Source organism: Gallinula chloropus, assembly GCF_964237585.1.
Source record: "Gallinula chloropus genome assembly, chromosome: 2".
Classification (NCBI taxonomy): domain Eukaryota; kingdom Metazoa; phylum Chordata; class Aves; order Gruiformes; family Rallidae; genus Gallinula; species Gallinula chloropus.
In genome coordinates, this window is record NC_140086.1 from 144937261 (window position 1) to 144957668 (window position 20408).

Genomic DNA, 20408 nt, shown 5'->3' on the forward strand with positions numbered 1-20408 from the left:
CTGCCAAGGTTTATAACTGCTGTAATTTTTTGTAGAATTGCACGTACTGGGTTTGCTAAATAATTGGAGATCTTCTCCTGGTCGGGAATTAATATGGATGTGTTTCATATTGTTGCCTTTGAAATGCACTCTCTTACCTAAGTGGAGGCTACTCACTGTTTTATTTATGGCTTTCCCCTTTGTGAGTCTCCCTTGTACTTCGTTCCATAATGTTAGTCTCTTTCTATACATCTTATAGGCACACATTAAAAAATGGTTGAGCGATTGAATCACATAGTATTGCACAGTTTGTGACTGGGTGACATGCCAAGGAGGTTATTTAGTGACTAATTTTGAAGGGGAGGAGAAATTGCAGGCTTGTCATGTGGAAAAGTACTTCAGTCTCTTGAAGCAGCATTACTTAGATGACCGGGTAAAGCTAGATGGCCTGCCCCTGTTGTGAGCAGAGGGAACAAGGAACATTCTTACTGTTTCAAAACCTTTTCCCAGAAGGCATGGATATACAAAATCTTACACCGTAGGATGAGGATTTAGATTCAAGGCTGAAAACAAAAAGTGCTTTATTAGAAGTGGAACCAAATGTTCATCTTACTGCTGTAACCATACAGGTGATTTCCTCAAGTGACAGTAAGTGGCTTTAATTATTTCAGAGCAAAAATCTTATCAAAGATTGCTTTATTTGTCTGTAGGTAGCAATTTTGTCTAAGAGTGTAATAAGAATGCTGCTGGTTTTAATTGTATAAACAAATGTTCAGAGTAGCATCGGGACAGCTGAGAAATGATGCCTGAAAGAGTTGACTGTGTAGGATTTTGTCTGAAACTCCTCATTCTGCTTGTGTGCATGATCCATCTTCAGCGTGAACATTGACTTAAAGGCAAGGTGAAGCAATCAAGCATTAGTTTTGATATTACCATTACATTTGTTTTGTGGTTAGCTTAGAATTTTATGGATCTGTTTTACATTCAGTAAAAAGTGAACTAGGTATTCTTTGTTTTCCCCATGGGATCTTTAGGATATGGTATGAATTAAGTTTATATGTAGTCAGGGATATAAAAGGACATACTAAGACATGTAAAGTACCTTGAGTTAAAACATTTGGATTGCTATAGGGACTGAGTTCATGCACAAGTGTGCATAAAAGATAAAGGTATAAAATAAAGGACAATAATGTTAAGAGTATTTTTGATGTTCTGTGCCATGGAAAGGGAAGTGATGCTAAGGCTGAGATTCCAGCCAGTATATGGGCAGTTACAATATGTTACCCTAAAAATTCTGCTCCTGAGGATGAGTGGTGCTTAGGCCATAACCTTTGTGTACACCTGCACAACTGGCAGAAAGGTATGAAGACTGGATATTGCAGTGATATTGAGTGGTATGGTGATGACACCTGATTAAGGTTCACTCAGGTTGCATCCTTTCTGGGGGTTTATTTATTCTGAATTCCATCTTCTAGGATGGTGAACATCTTCGGGTTCTCTTATTTTGTTCATATCAGCTTCTAGCCAGCTGAGTCTGACCAAAAAAAAAAAGAAAAAAGGAAAAGTCTATGAACATAGAAACTGGAGGATTGGGTGGATTCACTGTTACTTACCATCACAGGCTGATCCTATGAAATATCTTATATTGGCTGATGCAGCATTGTTGATTAAGGGAAAGAAAACCCAAATTAAGAGCACAAATGGAAGAAAAAAAGTCATTCTCTGGCCGTATCCATATACATCCAATTTAGAATTCCATTTTGAAGTAATCAGTCACTAGAACCAGAAAATTACTATTTCATGGATGTTCTGAGTTTTTAGCTCTTCTTTCACCATAATACAGATATTTTGCAGCTGGGAGTATACCAAAACTGTGCAAAAGGACATAAAGAACTGAACCCTAAATGTATGCTAAGAATGGGAAATTAATAAACACTGAGATTTCTCAGGGGGTTCTGCAACTTCTTGTCTGAAAAATTATCTGGGAAAAAACAATGGAAATATGTGGGACATGTTAAGAACAGCTAGCTGTCCCCCATTCATGGGAAGTTTGAACATTTTAATTCAGTTTTATTTTGGATTTGCCAGCATGTGGTTCCCATAATGAAAAACAACCGTGAACCCTGGTAGCTCCTCAAGCTTTGTACTATGGGGACGGACTCAGCTGAGATCAGGTCTCCAGCTTTGCCAAGGTCAGCTCTTTCATGGGCTGAGCTTTATTGGGGGCGCATCAGGGGGCTCATTTCTAGCCAAAATTGCCAAATAAACTTCTAGTCTGGAAGCACTGCTGAGGAGTGATGGGCATTGAAACCCCAGTATGTCTTATTATTGGGTTTAAAAGATCATTCCAGGATTAACAAATGCTCCCTCTACTGAAGAGACCATGGAAGAGCTAGGGTCCTTACTCCAGCAGGTAGACTCTGACCAAGTTGCCCCAGGTCTATAAATCTGTAAAGCCAAAGCTCTAGAGAACTCCAGGGATGTCTGGTAAGAAATAATGTCAATGTTTGACTGAAATCTGCTGGGTGGTTTATTTCAAACTTTTGCCTTTACTCATGTTTTTACCAAAAGTTTAAGCTTTTTTGGATTAGCATTGTCTGCAGAAAGTATTTTTAATTGGAAAGGAACTTTCCAGAAATGGTCAGGAACTGACCAGAAAAAGCTAAAAATTATGCAATTTTCAAGTATGGCATTGGGCAACTGCGGGAAACTGCAGCTACAACCAAGCCTGCTTGGGTTTTTTTCTGTAATGATCCAACAGACTGGGAAAAATTATAGGAAATAAAAGTCATACCATGAGAAGGCATGAACAGACAAGGGTCTGACATCAGACTTCTCAGTCATGTCTGATAGAATAAGGATTTGGTTTCAGACAGATCATGGTAGAGATACCTTAAAATTTTCATTTTCAGACTGTTTCCAAATTCTGTAATTTTCAAATGCACTATTCCTTATTGTCAGCTGTATTATTTTAGAAATATTAAAATCATATATGACGGGGTTTTTGTAAAAATTGATTTGTGCTTTCAGCTGTCCAAATCCAACCTGCATGAAAGATCAGTCATATCACAAGTAGGATCATATGGTGCAATTACTGATTAAACTGAGGTTTTTGGACAACTAGTACAGTAAAGCTGTCAATTTATTTTTATGAGGAAAGAACTAACCAATGGACAGTATTGGTTTTGGATTTGGGGTTCTTTAATCAAGTCTTTCCTGATTAGAAAAGTGAAGGATTGCCTCACCTTTTAGAGGATTGTTTTCTGGTGAGCAATTTCCATAAAATGTCTTGTTACTAATAGATTAATTTATCAGTGCTGCATCAGAACTTAGAATTTCTGTAGCTTTTTCATCAAAGACACTGGAAGTTCTTGATAGAATTGTTTTGAGACACTCTGCAGGCATCTTTCGTCGGGTGTGCCAGCTTGTGGCACAGTTTCCTCAGGGAAACATGAGGATATCAACAGGAGAGTAAGAAAAGTAGTAACCTTGCATACCTGAGAGGTGATTAATGGAGTCTGATGAGAACTCCTGGGTGTGTCCAAGAGGCTGTATGGGTAAGCTCCATCTAGGGAACATGCTCCTTGTAGGTATTTTGGCAGGCTGAAATTCTTGGGGCAAAGCCAGTTGCTGTCTCCTCTATTGATATAGGCAAGGCCTGGGAGAGCAATGGGAAGGGCTGCCAGGTCAGAAACTCTGGCCTACTTTTCCCTTTGACTGTGTTTTGCGATGAGATGTTAGCAGATAATGGCATGAATAAGGCTGTTCCTCTGGTATCCAGGTAGTGAAGGGTTGGTGTAGTGTTGATGAATCAGTGGTAGGCTTAGAGCTTGGTGCTAGCTGGCATTGCCCTGGTGTGCGTGCAGGCATGCGTGGCTCTGCCTGCCCTTTCTGGTCTGTGCCACAGGTGCAAATGATGTGTTGAAATGTGTGTTGTAAAATGATGTTTCTGCTGTAGGGAGAGACTGAAGTAAGGATGGTTTCTTCATTGTGAGATGCCTATGGTGGGACAGGCCATGAGAGTGACCTATGAGATAGGACAGTTGTAACAAATTTAGAATAAAGATGAGCCTTATGTTGTATAAGTTCCTGGTGATGGTGGACAAGGCAGATTGGACTGAACTGCAGAAAACGCCAGCTGTTGAACTGCTGAATAGCAGCTTGCTCTTTGCTATCCATACAGCTTATGATACCACAACTCTGCCCTTCTTTCAGGGCAGCAGTACTATTTGAGAGGCCTGGAGCTGCCACAGGCTTTCTGTTCTGCTTTATGGAGAGACTCTGGGTCTTCCAGCCTTTTATGTGAGCTACCAGGGTTGACCTTGGTTGGACACAATGTGTCTACCAAGCTGCTCTATCTATCACTCCCCTCCTCAGCAGGATGGGGGTGGTGGTGGTGGCGGGGGCGTGTGTGTGGGGTGGTGCCTGGGGGATGTGAAGAAATAAGATGGAAGAAAGACTTGCTGGTCAAGATAAAGGTAGTTTAATAAAGCAAAAGCAAAGGTTTCACAGGGAACCAAAGGAAAACAAAAAGTTTTATTTTCTACTCCCCATTAGCAGGTGATGCCCAGCCACTTCCCAGGAGGCAGGACTTTAGTACATGTAGTGGTTGCTCTGGAAGGTGAATGTCATAAATAATGAATGTTCTTCTCCCTCCCCTTTCTCCTCCTTTCTCTCAGCTTTTATTGCTGAAAATTATTTATGGGGAAAATTAGTCATATGCAAAATACAGCAAGTTATTGAATATGCCCAACTAGGTTTGAAATAAAGAACTGAATACAGCTGGCTTTATATAATGCTCTCTAAATAATCCAAATCTTTATCTTACAGACTTAAGTGTTGATAGACTATAGCAAATCCTCCACAGGAGATGTTTAAATATGGTGTGATCTTCTTTACTACAGAAAGTAAAGGATTCTCAACAATGTCTTTTCCCCTCAAAAGTTTTACACAGAAATTCTTACGAGCCATTTACTATACCTGAGTATTGACATAACACGTTTCTATTTCAAGGATGTAAACTCTACAGGCAATAAGAACAAGGAAGAGCTTAGTGCTTAAGAAAACCACACCCTCAGGCAAACATATTACATGGCTGCAGCATGATCCCATGGTTGCACTTAAAAAGTCTTCTTCCTTTTCCCTCAAAGCAATTGGCTGTGAGAGCACCTAGTATTTAGAGCTTCAGATAAGCCCAGTATCCTCTTTCTCAGTCCCTGAGTCATGCACTTGAAGTTCAAGAACATGTGGCTCAAGACAGCCGGTGTAATAGAGTATGTGTTCTCACTGAGCAACATGGGGCTTTTGTGGTGGAGGACGAAGGAAGAAAAACAGCACAGAAAGTGGGGTATATGTGACACTACTGTGCCTTGAATATTACACAAAAGATGTACAAATGACAAGCAAGAAGAGACTATCATTCATATTTTTAAAGCTGCCATTAGCAAAGAAACTGGAGGTTTAGGACAAAAGAGAAAAGTGGAAAGAGAAATCCTGACCATGTGGCAGAAGATCCTGTAATCCATCCAGGAAAGCTGCCCAGCTCATATCCATACTCAGCCCACATGCCCCAGTGCACCTGCCCTGGGCAACCCTGACTCTGTGGCTCTGGCTGCAATCCCCTTCTGCACACTTCATCCAGGAACTGAGTTATGGTTTAAAATAGAAAGTGAACTTTTCAGGAAGGGGTTATCTGCCCAGGCATTTGTGCCCTGCCCAGCCCCATGGGCTCTTGATTCAGGCTGTGTACTCCAAGTGCTATTTTGAAGCAAAAGTAAATAGCATTATATATGCCAATACTCAGACACAGAATTTTGAGCGATAGCTCAGCCCTGTATTTGAACTCCTCATTTCCATCCCAGTGTTTGTCAATACATTAAGGTGGAAAATAGGGTTTTTTCTTTTGATGGATTTATTTGATGAGAAATGAATGAGCATGTACAGGAATATGAAGTTCAGAAGGTAGAATTTTCTTCTCAGTGTAACTCAGTGTATCACAGTGTCTGTGGTTTCTGTGACAGATACTAGTGCAACTGTTGTAGCTTTTGCTGAAGCAATTAAACAAGGCATGATACAGCTTGTACAGTAGAAACCAAGGAGGATTTATTTTCTCCAGGCTCTTCTCAGTGCAAAACATCTATGACTGCCTATCCCTGGAGGCATGATCCCAAAGCTGCTCAGAGTCAGTAGGAGTCCTTTTGTTCTGCTAACTCAAGTCCAGAGGCTGAACACACAACACGGCTCAGTATGTTGCAATGTTTCTTCAAGCCAATAGAAAACTATGTTGAATGCCCACTGATAATTTTATTAACACTGTTTAGTTATATTTTATTTTAAATTCCAGACTACAGTAAATCTGAACAAATGAAAAAATTATTTCATGTTCCCCTTTGGCTTGATGACTTTTATCTGCTCACTTATGACCGATCCCAGTGTGCTCCTTTGTTCTGTTACACTTATTTATTATTGCTGCTGCCACGATCAGGTTATCTCCTTTCTTCTTTTTGATACCTGATACACCAGACTTTTGATCCCTGGCCCTGGGGAACATCATTTGTAATTCCCAAGTGCAGAGCCTGCTGTGATGAGAACAGCTAGTGTTTAAATACCACCATCACAATTCCCTTACCAGTGGAAAATCCTGTAGTGGGACAGGAACAGAGTATAATCTCTTGCTTCATAAGTCATGGATCATTGTAACTGTGATGGATCCAGTCATATTTGTCCAAGCAAGAGTTAGAGGCGAGGAAAATGGTGAAAATTTCAGATTAGCAACTTCCATTGTATATTAGTGTGTGCTGTGTAACTTTGGGAGCAAGTGAAATTGCACAAACTTTAGAAGCTGTGATTTTTTCTTATGTAATTAGTGGAATCCAGCTGACTTTTTCATCTTCCTGTTCATCCACCTTACCCTAATGGCACAAGAGCAGCACATGATGTTAGCTAGAGGGAGAATTTCTCCTGTGTCTGTCATTGACAGTGTTCAGCCATCTAGAGAGGTCATTGTTGGGCAGAGTGAGATGCTACAGAATCAGAAGCCCACGTATTCATTTCAGATTTCTGCCAAGGCCTCAGTTAAAGTGCTAATACATTGACAGGGAAGTTTCATTTTCCGTCCTTGCTCATTCCTTCCTGCTAGCAGTTTCTGTAGCTGCTTACAAAAGTATGATAAAATATTTGGTGACTTTCTGAGTGTGTCCTCTGAACTCTCTGGAGCTCTGCTATCTTTGGTTGAAATGAAGGAAACGCACAGCATATGCTTTCTGGCTCTGTGTTCATTCATGCAACTTGAGTGTCTTACAGTCAGTAAATGTTTGTGTGTATTGTTTTCCCTCACTTTGTGTATCTGTTGTGTAATAAAGACTACATGAAGTTATTAGCAAAATGCAAAATCCTGCACTGAAGCAATTGGGCAATTAGTTGTAATATTTATTTTTCTTGTCCAAGGACTTCAGGTCTGTTTGTGATGCCAGAGCATCAGCATTTTCTCCCTGGTTTGGAATCGGTGAACTGATTCCAATAAACTGATCAATAAGTTGTTTAAATCTGTCGCTGGCTAAATGTACTTAGAACACATGGCAATGAAACCCTTAATTTCAGCTTCAGTAGTTGTGAATATCAGATAAGGGTAAGAAGGTGTTTGTGTTAGTAAAAGCATTTTTAAAACTCATATTCCTTTAACACACAGCCCATTTTATTGCTGTTTATAGGTGTTGCTTTCTTTAGGCACTGAATTCCCAAAGTGTTTTATTTATGCAGATGACTAATTATTTGGTCTTGAGGGTTTAGGGTTTTTTCCCCTTTTTCCTGTAGATGTCAAGGTCATCACAATTTGCATCATGTTTTGCTCATTCAGTAATTTTATATCTTGTGTGTTTCCCCTTTCTTTCCAGATGCACCGGGAAATTGCTTATACAGGCCGAGATGGCCCAAGTGCTTCCCGCCCTGGATCTGCCACGCATCCTCCACACGTGATGCCCAGCTCTCCACCCTCCACCCCAGTGCCCCACTCCATGCCTCCCTCTCCATCCAGGATTCCCTATGGCGGGGGCCGGCCCATGGGTGTGCCAGGCAATGCCACCATCCCCAGGGACCGGCTCTCCAGCGTGTCAGCTTCACGCTCGATATCGCCCAGCCCAAGCGCCATTTTGGAGAGACGGGACGTGAAGCCAGATGAGGACATGAGTAACAAAAACCTTGCCCTGATCCGAAACGAAGGTCTGTACGGTGACCCCTACTTGTTTCACGAGGGGAGGATGAGTGTGGCTGCACCCCACTCCGGACACCCCCTCGATGTCCCTGATCACATTGTAGCCTACCATCGCAGTACCATGAGGTCATCAAGCACCTACTGCAACCCCTCTATGCAGCCTGAAATGCTGGAGCAGTCCTTGTACAGACAAAAGTCACGAAAGTACCCAGAGAGCCACTTGCCCACTCTCAGCTCTAAAACACCTCCTGCCTCACCTCACAGAGTGGCTGACATGAGAATGATCGATATTCATCCTCACCATAGTGCTCACATTCCCCCCCACACCATCCAGCCAGACAGGTCTTCCCCCAGCCGCCAGTCCTTCAAAAAGGAGCCAGGACCCCCTGTGTATGTGGATGTGAAAGCACGGAGCGCCCTCGGCCTCCCGGGCATGGCCGAGGTGATGCCCTCCCCAGTCGACAAGCAGGCTTTTGGCTATGGGTCACCTACAACGCCCAAGGACAAGGAGACAAGGTAAGACAGAGCTGGGGCTTAATTTATGCAAATAAGAGACATTCCTAATCTGTGTGTTTTGTGTCATTTAACACCCAGGGGGACAGTGTAATGTGTAGGAGGGTACTGCACTGGGCTGCAGTGTTCATTAGCTGCCTGTCAAGGTAGTTAGTAATTTAGAGGAGATGCAACACCACCCGTTATTAATCCAAAAGTATTGTCAACCCATGATGAATCCCCGGTTATTTTCATTTGTGTAAATTTCAGTCATTTGGAAAAATATAATAAAATAAAATGATTAACTAGGATTTTTCTTTCCAGACAACCAGATCATGTTACAAGAACAAATGATGTTCTGTTCCCACTAATAAGGGAATATATTTCACCCCCGTTAAGAATGACACTCTGATATTACAATTTTGGTTCTTTATGGAGTGGAGTTTTTCTCATCTAGTGTTAGGAAATGGGAAGAATTTATCATTACTGTCTTATCTCCTGTAAAACATGAATTTGCATAAAAATAGGACAGTTGTTTATAATAACGTTCCTCGAGGGGAAACTGCTGAGAAGAGCAAGTCTGTCCCAGGGAAGAAATTGAAACACAAATGCTGTTCCCAATGATTTTTCCAGCATCACAAATAGTTAGAGACCTGACTGCTGTTAACTTTTCTGCGCTGATAATGATGACAATGATCTCTCCTGTCTTTTTAAGGACCAGATTTACTCAAAGGTCTGTGAAGGCTTCTCCTGCCATAGACCCTGCCCTAGGAGAGAAAAATCATTATGCTGCCAGACAGTTGCTATGTATTTGTATGAGTTGCACTAATCTCTAGTGTATTGTTTGTGCTGTTAACTTTTATAGAGCTCTTTAGGGAAGTGAGGATGAATAGCTGGAAAATGCTGAGCTCAGAGAGGCCAAAGGTGACTGCTGACTGCTTTATCCACTGGGGAGATACGGAGTTTCGCATAGCCTCAAAACTTGCCTTCCACCTGAGCGACTTGCTCAACAATTAGTTGCCCCTGAACATGCTTGGCCAGAAAAAAGAATGTGTTGTGAGCTCCATTGGTGGGGAGAAAATGAAGGACAGAAGAAAGTCAGCCATCCACAAAATTTGCAGGCTTATAGCTTGGTAGTTATGTTGCCACAAGCCTATGAGTTAGGGCATATTACAATCTAGGGTCAATGAAACCTGATTTGTATCTATTTATTTCCAAGAAAAAGATGCAGGTACCTGAAATTTCATTTCACGCTTCCATTTTTACAACTAGGAAATAATTTGAACTGTATCTGCCAATTCTAAACCACGAGATAGCTTTCAGATCAAAATTTTTACAAGGTTAATGTTAGGGAGTTGAAAATAAGGATGGGCAGCAACAACTTTCCAGTCTGTGTGGCTTTCTCCCCTCTGGGCATCTCATCTGTTCACTTGCTACAAAGACACGCACATGGCTGTGTATTTGTGCATATAGAGAGAGCAACTATACCAATAGTTCTACAGCTCCTTAGAGGGAATTCTGCACCACAAGTTTTAGTCCTGGTCCCAGAACATATTTATAGTGATAACATTTGCATAATTACACTTCCAAATGAAAACATGACCTTAAAATTCAGCATGGAGTTTATCAGCCACACATCACTGAAAAAATCATTCTGAAAGCTGACCTTATGGGTAGTGGGGTTTTTTAACCTTGAGAAAGTCTGACTTCATAAAAATATTATTGTAAATACTGAAAGAAATTCATACAAATTTGTGTGTTTTCTAACCACTACAATATTAAGAACTGGGTTTGAGTTTTACAGATACAAAATGCTCTAAGCTTGCTTTTAGCTCTGTTAAAATTTCATAAACTTTGGAAGCAAACACTGTTGAAATTGTGCTAAACTCACTGAACAAGGAACACTGAAGGTATCCTGGCAAAGATGCTCTTTTGCTGCTTCAGCAGGGGCTGAATTGTTACAAGGTTGTTATGAGCACCTGAAAGGTGACATAAAATAGCAGAAAAGTACCCAGTACCTTCTTGTGTAGGATGTTAAAGTTTCTGTGGGAGGGCTACCTTAATCGATCCCACTCCTACCTCTTTATGCCAGTGCCAGCAAGAGATGCCCAGAGTTGGGAGAAGGATCCCAGGCCAGTGGAGGAGCACCTGAAGTGCAACACAAAGGAATTCCTGCCACTCCGGCCAGTCAGTCAGCTTCATCCGGGCCCAACTGAAGTGAAAATACATGTGTCATGGGGAACAAACCAGAGGAGTTGGAGCCTGCAGGGCTTCGATCTTATTGGCATCATGGAGAAGTGGTGGGATGGCTCCACTGGCTGGAGTGTTGGGATGGAAGGATACTGGCTTTTTAGTCAGGGGAGAGGAGGACAGAGTGTTGCCCTCTGTTAATGACCTGCTGGAGTGCATGGAGCTCCACCTGGGCATAGATGAAGTGCTTGGTGAGAGTTTATGGGTTAGGATTAAAGGGAGGGCTGGGACAGGTGACAATAGTGTGGGTCTGCTACAGGCCACCTGACTGGCAAGACTGAGCAGATGAGACCCTTTATATACAAAAAGGAGCAGCCTCACATTCACAAGCCCTGGTCCTCATGAGGGCCTTGGATCACTCTGATATCTGTTGGAGGGACAACACAGCAGGGTATAAGCAATCCAGGGGATTCCTGGAATGCTTTGATGATAACTTCCTTCTCCATGTGATAGAAGAGCCAATGAGGAGCAGTGCCATGCTGGACATTGTTCTCACTAACAAGGAGGGGTTGGTAGGGGATGTGAAGTTCAAGGGCAACCTTGGCTGCAGTGACCATGAAGTGCTGAAGTTCAAGATCCTCAGGGCAGTAAGGAGTGCAAGCAGTAAGCTCACTACTCTGGACTTCAGGAGAGCTGAGTTTGGTCTCTTCAGGGATCTGCTTGGTAGAGTAACATGGAACAAAGCCTTGAAGGGACAAGGGGCCCAAGAAGGTTGGTTAGTATTTGAGGATCACCTCCTCCAAGGCAGGGAGTGATGCATCCCAACAAAGAGGAAATCAGCCAAAAGCAGCATAAAGCCTGCATGGATGCACAGGAAACTCTTGGTCAAACTTAAACACAAAAAGGAAGCCTACAGAGGCTGGAAGCAAGGACAGGTAGCCTGGGAGGAATACAAAGAAACTGTCCAAACAGCCAGGAATCAGAATGGGAAAGCTAAAGCCCTGATAGAATTAAATCTGTCTGGGGACACTAAGGGCAACAAGAAAAGCTTCTGTAGGCATGTCAGTGATAAAAGGAAGACTAGGGAAAACATGGGCTCTCTCTGGAAAGAAATGGGAGACCTGGTTACCCAGAATATGGAGAAGGCTGAGGTACTAGATAACTTCTTTGCCTTAGTCTTCACAAGCAAGTGCTCTAGCCACACTGCCCAAGTTGCAGAAGGAATAGGCAGAGATTTGGAGAATCAGGAACCATCCATGTAGAAGATCAGGTTTGAGACTTTCTAAGGAACCTGAAAGTGCACAAGTACATGGGACTTGATGAGATTCATTCACAGGTCTTAAGGGAACTGATAGATAATGTGGCTAAGACACTATCCATCATATTTGAGAACTCATGGCAGTCTGTTGAAGTTCCCACTGACTGACAAAGGGGAAATATAGCCCCCATTTTTAAAAAGGAAGACCTGGGGAACTACAGGCCAGTCGGTTTACCTCTTTGCCTAGCAAGATAAAGGAGCAGGTCCTCGTGGAACCTGTGTTCAGGCACATGGAAAATAAGGAGGTGACTGGTGATGGCCTGCATGGCTTCACTAAGGAGAAATCATGCCTGACAGATTTTGTGGCCTTCTAGAACAGAGTGGCAGCATTGATGGACAAGGGAAAACAATTGATGTCATCTACCTGGATTTGTGAAAAGTATTTGACATGGTCTGGCAAGAGCCATTCTTCTCTCTAAATTGGAGAAACATGGATTTGATGAATGGATGACTCAGTGATTAAGGAATGGGCTGGGAAGTTGCTCGATGATCAGGTGAAGACCAGTGACAAGTAGCGTTCCTCAGGGCTTGATATTGGGACAGGCACAGTTTTACCTCTTTCTCAGTAACTTTGTCCAACACCACCAACCTGTGTGGTGTGGTCAACACACTGGAGGGAAAGGATGCCATCCAGGGGAACCTGCACAGGCTTGAGAGGTGGGCCCACGTGAGCCAATGAATGGACTGAGAGGAGCCCTGAGCAGAAGGACTTGGAGTGTTGCTGGACAAGGAGCTCAATATGATCTGGCAGTGTGCACTTGCAGCCCAGAAAGCCAACTGTATCCTTGGCTGCATCAAAAGAAGTGTGGCCAGCAGGCTGAGGGAGGAGATTCTCCTACTCTGCTCTTGTGGGACCCCACCTGGAGTACTGCATCCAGCTCTGGGGTTCCCAGTACAAGAAAGACATGGAGCTGTTGGAGTGAGTCCAGAGGAGGGCCGCAAAGGCCATCAGAGAGCTGGAGCACCTCTCCTATGAAGACAGGCTGAGAGAGTTGTTCAGCCTGGAGAAGAGAAGGCTGTGGGGAGACCTTAGAGCAGCCTGCCAGTACCTGAAAGGGCCTACAGGAAAGATGGAGGGGGACTGTTTACAAGGGACTATAGAGATAGGACATGGGTTAATGGCTTTAAACTGAAGGAGGGTAGTTTTAGATTAGATCTGAGAAAGAAATTCTTCCCTGTGAGGGTGGTGAGGCCCTGGCACATGTTGTCCAGAGATGTTGTGGCTGCCCCCCTCCCTGGCAGTGTTCAAGGCCAGGTTGGATGGGGCTTTGGGCAACCTGGTTTAATGGAGGGTGGGTTGGAACTAGATGATCTTTGAGGTCCCTTCCAACCCAAACCAATCTCTCATTCTATGACTGCATGACTTACCCATAAGCAGTACAGCTGGTCTTGCTTCTGTGAATACGTATGTTTTTGGATTGGAGAGATAGATTGGAGAAATGGGGCTGAATTCATACTCTTCCAGGCAAGAGAAAAGTGAGCTATATGCTGCTCTGCTGTGCATATTATCCACTTGCTGATTATTGTGCAGAGCCCAAAAACTAGGCCATGGAAGGTGAATGGTGGTGTGTTCAGTTAGCCTGTATGCAGACAGTGTCAGTTGTGGGGCAGTAGCAAAAGGACACATTGAGTGTTTTAGCCATGGGGATAGTGAGGAGGGAAGTGCAGTGTGTCAAGAGACTCATCCTTACTCATTTAAGAGTGGGTTGAGGACCCTGCAAACATGAAACCCATCATCTCAATTCTGTTGTTCCCTAGTGGAGTGTGCTGAGAAGAAAGAAAACATCTCTTGTGCCACATCTTTGTGGAAATCACCTTGAAGTAGCAGAGTCACAACCTCAGAACAATACATAGTTTAAGGCAGAGAAAAGATTAAAATGGATAGTGACAATGTTGAATGTTAAACTGAGTCTCTCTTCCCTTGTTAATTCTTCTTCAATTTTTGCAGTCTGGGACTGAAATGGGATATGCATGTACTTTATCAGAATACGTTGGGTACTCAAATCAGATCAGACCTCTCATTGACCATTTCCTGGTTGAAGAAAATGAGAGTTATGTTTCTCCTTTTTTCTTGAAATGTTACTACTTTCAAGGTAGCTACTTCTGGAGTATAAAGCATTCAATGAATTCTCACAGTAAGTCATTTACCAGAAGAGTTTCATATAAACTCTTTTACAACAGTGAAAAGAAACAAGTTCATAGAGATTTAAAAAAAAAATAGTATTCCTATGTGCAAAAATATTGGAACTTGTAACATGTTGCAGCAGTTCATCTTTGAGGGTTCATTATCCCTTAAATCTGAGTTTAATAGGAAGAATGAGTAAAGTTTTGTGAGTGACCACGGGTTGTTTAAAACAGTGATCTGCTATCATATTTTTGGATGGCCCATTTATGTAGTTGGTGATGGACAGTTCTGGAAGTTATTACAGGCAAAACAGATGTTTAAATATTGATAAATTGGAAAAGAAGCTGTTTACCCAAAATTGCATTAAATTAAATGCCACTTAACTTACATTCTTTGCATTTAAAACACACATTGTGTTGCAAAATTCTAGGTTAATAATAAATGCTGCTACTCACTAAAATACAAACTTTCAAATAGCAAGATAGTGATATACAATGTTTTTCCTCTGAAAGCATTTCAGGAGGGTACTGTGGTACTCTTCTTCCTGAACACAACTTTTGTCCTCTTCTTTTTATGCCACATTAGTGAGACAAGATAATGGTAGAACTGAGGAAAAAATATGATCACATTCACTGCTCATGTCTTGCAGTTCAAGACTGAAGTGTAATGGCCAATGTGTAGGTTCCTGGATATTGTTCTCATCACAAAATCACTTCATTGTTTGACATGCTGAAGTATGGATGGACCCTCTGTGCATTAGGAAAAAAACACTGTACTCTGTAAAGCCATGGCCAATGGGAGACTCCATCATAAGTGCACTGAGAATTGTACAAGAAAGGTGGACTTTGCAGATATACCCTCCCAGACACTTTACACAAGGCCAAAATTACATCTTTCTTTCTTAAAGATGTTGAATAACCAGGCAGAAAAGACCAACAGAGGATGGAGGAAAGGTAAACTGTACTTTGGCTTCCTTATATTGGAGGATCTATTCATAGGAAGGTGAGATATAGTCTCTTGGATAAGTTGTCAGTATCACAACTGGCAGTGCTTCAGAACTTTTTTTTTCCTTTTACCTTCAAACTGTAGAGAGTTTGAGTTTAACCTTATTCTTAGGAGATTGAAATATTCACCTCTGTGTATATTTCTCCTGGGAGAAGAGCAAAGTATAGAAGTCTGCTGCTCTTTGCTTCGCACATACTTCCTGGATACCTACTCTGACTGTACTACTTTTACTTGGTTCTAGGGAAGCCACTGGGAAAGACAACCTACTCCTGTTTCTTTTTTTATTTTTCCCCAGTGATATAAAAAATTGATAATGAAATGTTTCTCATAAGGTAATATAGAAAGAAATACATTTTTCCCTGCATCTGACCTCTTTGATTACTATACAGACTTCATTAAGGGTTCAACTATAAAATGCGAAGACACCGAAAATCTTTCTCCAGGATAATGTGCTAATTAGTTCATGGTGTCAGACTTGATATTTGAGTATGTCTGCTATGACTGAAGCACTGCACAGCCTAGGGTCAGACAGGAACATGAATGAACAGTTATACAGCCCAGTTCTACTTTGTGTCTGTACGAAGTATCTTCTCAGTGATGTGAATATTACAGATGTCCCCAAGAAGAGAAGGAACATGCAAGTCATGCTTAAATAGCATCACAGTGAGAAATGGATACTAATTCTGCAATGCACTGTACCCTGCTTTGGATTACTTCCAGTTAGTTTTAGTAGAGGAAATGACACAAAACTTTCATGAAGCTGTAAGGAAGAAATCTGGTGATGAAATCTGATGGTTCAGAGCACAGACTTGGGCTTGTTTTGCCTCTGCTCAATCTGGAGGGTGAGATGCTAAGGCAGGGCCTTTCTGCCTGAATGTACTCAGGGCCAGGGCTGTGGATCAGACTGCTGGGAGAGGAGGGCTGGTGAGCGAGTCATGCCTGCTTTGCTGGCCAAGGTCTGTGACAAGCCAAAGCCAAGCCTGACCCAGATGCCTGTTAGAGATGGGAGTTGGTTCTACCCTTGCTCCCTCCTTTTCTCCCCCACTGTGCTACCACCTCTGACTCTCCCAGCATTCACAGGAAAACAATCCAAAACAATGCCCTTCTGTGCTCAGGCTGATAAAATAGCTGTTTCTATTCTAAGGACCCTCCTTTCTCTTCCTGGGTGGTGGAAAGATGCAGATTTATCTAGGAAATTAATCTGGGAACAGAGACGGTGTTTGTTCTTCTCATGCGGGCAAAGAGGCTCCACCACATTTTGTTCTGATGGACCCTCTCTCTTAATGCTCCGCATCCTGGCCTGCCCCATCCATGGACCCCAGCCTGCTCTGTGCAAGAGGAGATAGCAGGGCAGGTTTTTTCCCCCACCACCTTCCCTCTCCACAGCAGGGACCACACTGAGAGGTAGAGAAGATAATGTTGAGAACCAAAAATGTACAACTGTCATGACAGTGCTGCCATCCCTGAGGGACTCTGGTTTGGCAGAGGAAAGCATTAATTTTCTCCCCACATAGCTGAGGTTGCTCCAGCCCCTTACAGAGAAGCTGGAGGGGAAGGAGGTGGCTAAGAATTCCATTCCTGCTCCTCCCGAGCCATGTGACAGCACTGAACCACTGGGCAACATTAGCTCAGGGCATGGCCCTGCCAGCAGACCAGACACAACCCTCCCTGCCCAGGCTGGAGCATGCTGCCACTTACCCCCCCAGTAAGACTGCTAGGCCTCTGAAAAACAGGTCATTTCATTTACTGCCTAAAAGGCCCCTCTTTTCAGACACCTGTTTTTGAAATGTTTGGTGCTGATGGCTGTAGCGAGTCTGGGTATCACAGTGAAGCGATTACAGAAAAAATCCCGCCTTGTCTTTAACAGAGTAACTCCAGAGCACATGTAGATTCTTCACATTCTTAATGCTTTTACCATATGAAAAATAATGTGCTCTGTGCAATTGATTCCAGTATTTCATTCGTTTTTCATCATCTTCTATCTCTGGAACATCCCTCTCCCTCTTAACAACATATTTTCCTAGATTTCATGGCAAAGGACAAGATCAGCTTTGTGTTGCCATAATCTCTTTTGAAGCAGAAAATTGTTTCCAGATTATCAAATGTGGGATGGAAAAAACATCATATTTATGAATTGGTAAAACAGATAGACTTCCAATTGAGTTTAGCTCCAGGAAGGGTATGTGATGATTATCTGGGAAAAAAAAATGTTTTCATTATTAAGTGTCAAAAATGCTGCATTAAAGGTTGTTAGACTATATTTATTCCAGGCTTTTAGTCCTTGTTTTTGTTCCAACAGTTACTGTAGCCTGAACCAGTCTCTTATTTTAAAAAAGTGGAAATTCTGTAATGTATTTCTTGGTTTGAAATTACTTAGGTCAGATTCACTAGTCTTCTCATCACCATTCAAAATACCTTTCAACATGAAGACAGAAAAGTAAGGTGCACATAGTGTATTAAATTGCAGTATGAACATGTCTGTGGGTTGGGGATTGACTGAGCTCTTTCTTCTTCGCACCTTGTGTCTGTTCGCATCTCGTTACTTGTTTTGGTGCCCTGTATTCTCAACATCTGGGTGTCTCAGAATCTCCCGTTGCTATGGTATCTGTGTGCTGTCCCACCAAACCTCTATTTCATTCCCCAAGTGTGAATGAAATAATTAGCCTGGATAATCTGGCTACAGGCTGGCCTGATTACTTGCTTTGTATTGCATCCACTCGCTTTTGCCTGGTATTGGCACCTACATTTGAATTTTTATGACCCTTATTGATTGACATTATTGCATTGGCCTCCAAACAGCTACTGGGGCTGGAGGTGGCTGGAGCTCTGTTGCTCCCATGTGCCAGGACGCTGCAGCAGCAATGGATGGATTGATGGATGGGTGGATGGTTGGTCCCTGCAACAGGCTGAGCCTGGGGTTGTGTGTGTCTGTCCCATCTCTTTTCACCAATCATCACTGCTGTTCTTAGTCACTTGTTTTTGAGAAGTTTTGTCCCTAGTTGTCTTCCAGAATCACAAATGTTAGCATTTGCTTTTGTGTGTCTCCCCAGTCACTTTACTCCTGGCGTGTAGGGTCACATTTTCAGAAGGTCCTGTGTGAGGTCCCATATTGATGTGCATCTGTGTTGTGGTGTGTCTTGACATACTGGCATGTGAAAGTAAGCGCCCATGTCTGTGTGAGCAAAAGGTTGTTTTGGAGCCCACCAAGGAAGTCACTTAGTACCTGACTAATCTATGTATTTATGTAAACAGGGAAGCACATAAATAGTAGCCTTCCTGTTCAAAAAAGTAATTCTAGTTGTTGTTTACTGCCCTTTGGTACCTGTGGAAAACACTGACTATACCTATTACAATTCTTCATCTCTTATGCTTTTTTAGGAATTTTTCAGCTTATGTACATGAAAGCAAATCTAGTTTATGATAATGTTGCTGTACAGTCTGTATTTGGTGTCCTGTGGCTGATCTGTCACATCACTGTCCTTTCCAGAGCAGACAGTTGCAATGTCAGGTGCAAAGGATTTGGGCTGGGAAGCAGTCAGCATGGGCAGATTAAATGCTTTGCAGACAAAAATCCTGGGTTTGGGGAAAGTAAAAATAGTAACGAGAAGTGTAAAGTCCTTAATTCTGAAACCTTTTATAGAAGCAAAACTACTGGTCCAGTGCAAGTGAAGAGAAAATATATGTGATGAGGAAAAAGATTGTTTTCACTAGTTCCAAGAGTCATTAACTGAATGTTTTAGGTGCCTGTCTCCTGAGATCATTAGAAGTTTATTATCTGGGTGGGTGGTTGTTTTGTTCTGTTCTAACCAAGCACATGTCTTTTTTATTGTCTGTTACCATGCAAAAGCTGTCCAAACCAAGATGCGGTAAGCTGCTGCAACAAGGTATATATGCAAACTGGTACCCATGGGCCTTTGCACAAATGCTGTAGTGTCTTTCCAATCCTGTGGTAATCATTCACCTAGAAAAACAAGTCTGAAAGCAAATATATCTGGCTTTAACAAACGGTTCTCTTGTCTTACAGAGAGAGGATACAAGCCATGGAGAAACAGATTGCCAGTTTAACTGGTCTTGTTCAGTCTGCGCTTTTTAAAGGGCCAAATACAAGTAATAGCAAAGATGCTTCTAGGTAAAAAAAGAATTCATTAAATCTGTTTCTCTGTAATGATTTTAGTAATCAATCAACAAAAATAATATTTGAATGTAATAGTAAAAAAAAACAAACCCTGAATGCTCAATCATTTTTAAGTATCTTTGTCATCCCCATGAGAATGCTAGGCAGAGAGGAAGAATATGCCAAATGGTAGATGGAGATTAACTGCATTACTCTTCTTTGAGTTAAAAAGAATTAATGTAGCTACATCTCTGTGCTTTCTACTGCTTATACGCAATTCCTTGCTTAACTTGTATTAAAAGCTGATTTAAAAAAAATCCATCCTGACATAATTACTGGTGATTTAAATTAAAAATATATATGCTAGACACGGCCATTTGATTTGCTGATTACGAACTTCACTACGTTTTTATTGTTGGTAAATTAAAGTTATGATTATTTTTTCTTTTTATCACTTAGTGAGAAGATGATGTTGAAAATTGTGTCCAGCAAGGGCAGCATTGACACTACAGGTAAGATAATTCACTTTTAATTTGCAAATTTTTCAGGGGTATGAGTAACTCTAATGTTACTACCATCCCAGCTTATGGAAATGCCAAAATTACTTAAATTCCCATAGCTGTACTGTAGAACTGAAGTTTAAGTTCAGGATATGGGAGTTGATCACATCTTGGTTAAGAGGAATTTCTGACAGGCTGAGGTGGGCTTTGGAATGAATTTCACACCTGCTCTGGGTGGTTTAAATGAGATACAGAGTGTCTGCATATGGTGAATTTTCCAGTGATTCATCCTGTCTCCAGTATATGTCTGTCATTAACCCCAGATGTATGCAGACTGCTGTAGAAAGGCTAAATATTTCATTCCCATTCTGGTCACCTGAACTTTTCTCTAAGGTTCTTCTGTCAGTAGTATGTTATGGACAGTAAGGAATTCAGCAGTCAGCAAGATAACACTTTCCCTAATTAAGCCATATCGA

At 42.0% G+C, this 20408-nt stretch overlaps 1 protein-coding gene across 1 annotated transcript in view; it reads left to right on the plus strand.

Moving 5' to 3' along the window:
• Window positions 1-20408, plus strand: part of KIAA1217 — a 176749-nt gene that overhangs the window by 113490 nt on the left and 42851 nt on the right. Inside the window, exons 6-8 of the mRNA XM_084280491.1 lie at window positions 7872-8704; window positions 19343-19447; window positions 19892-19944. Of these exons, the coding sequence (XP_084136617.1) occupies window positions 7872-8704; window positions 19343-19447; window positions 19892-19944 (991 nt within the window). The remainder of the gene's footprint in view (window positions 1-7871; window positions 8705-19342; window positions 19448-19891; window positions 19945-20408) is intronic.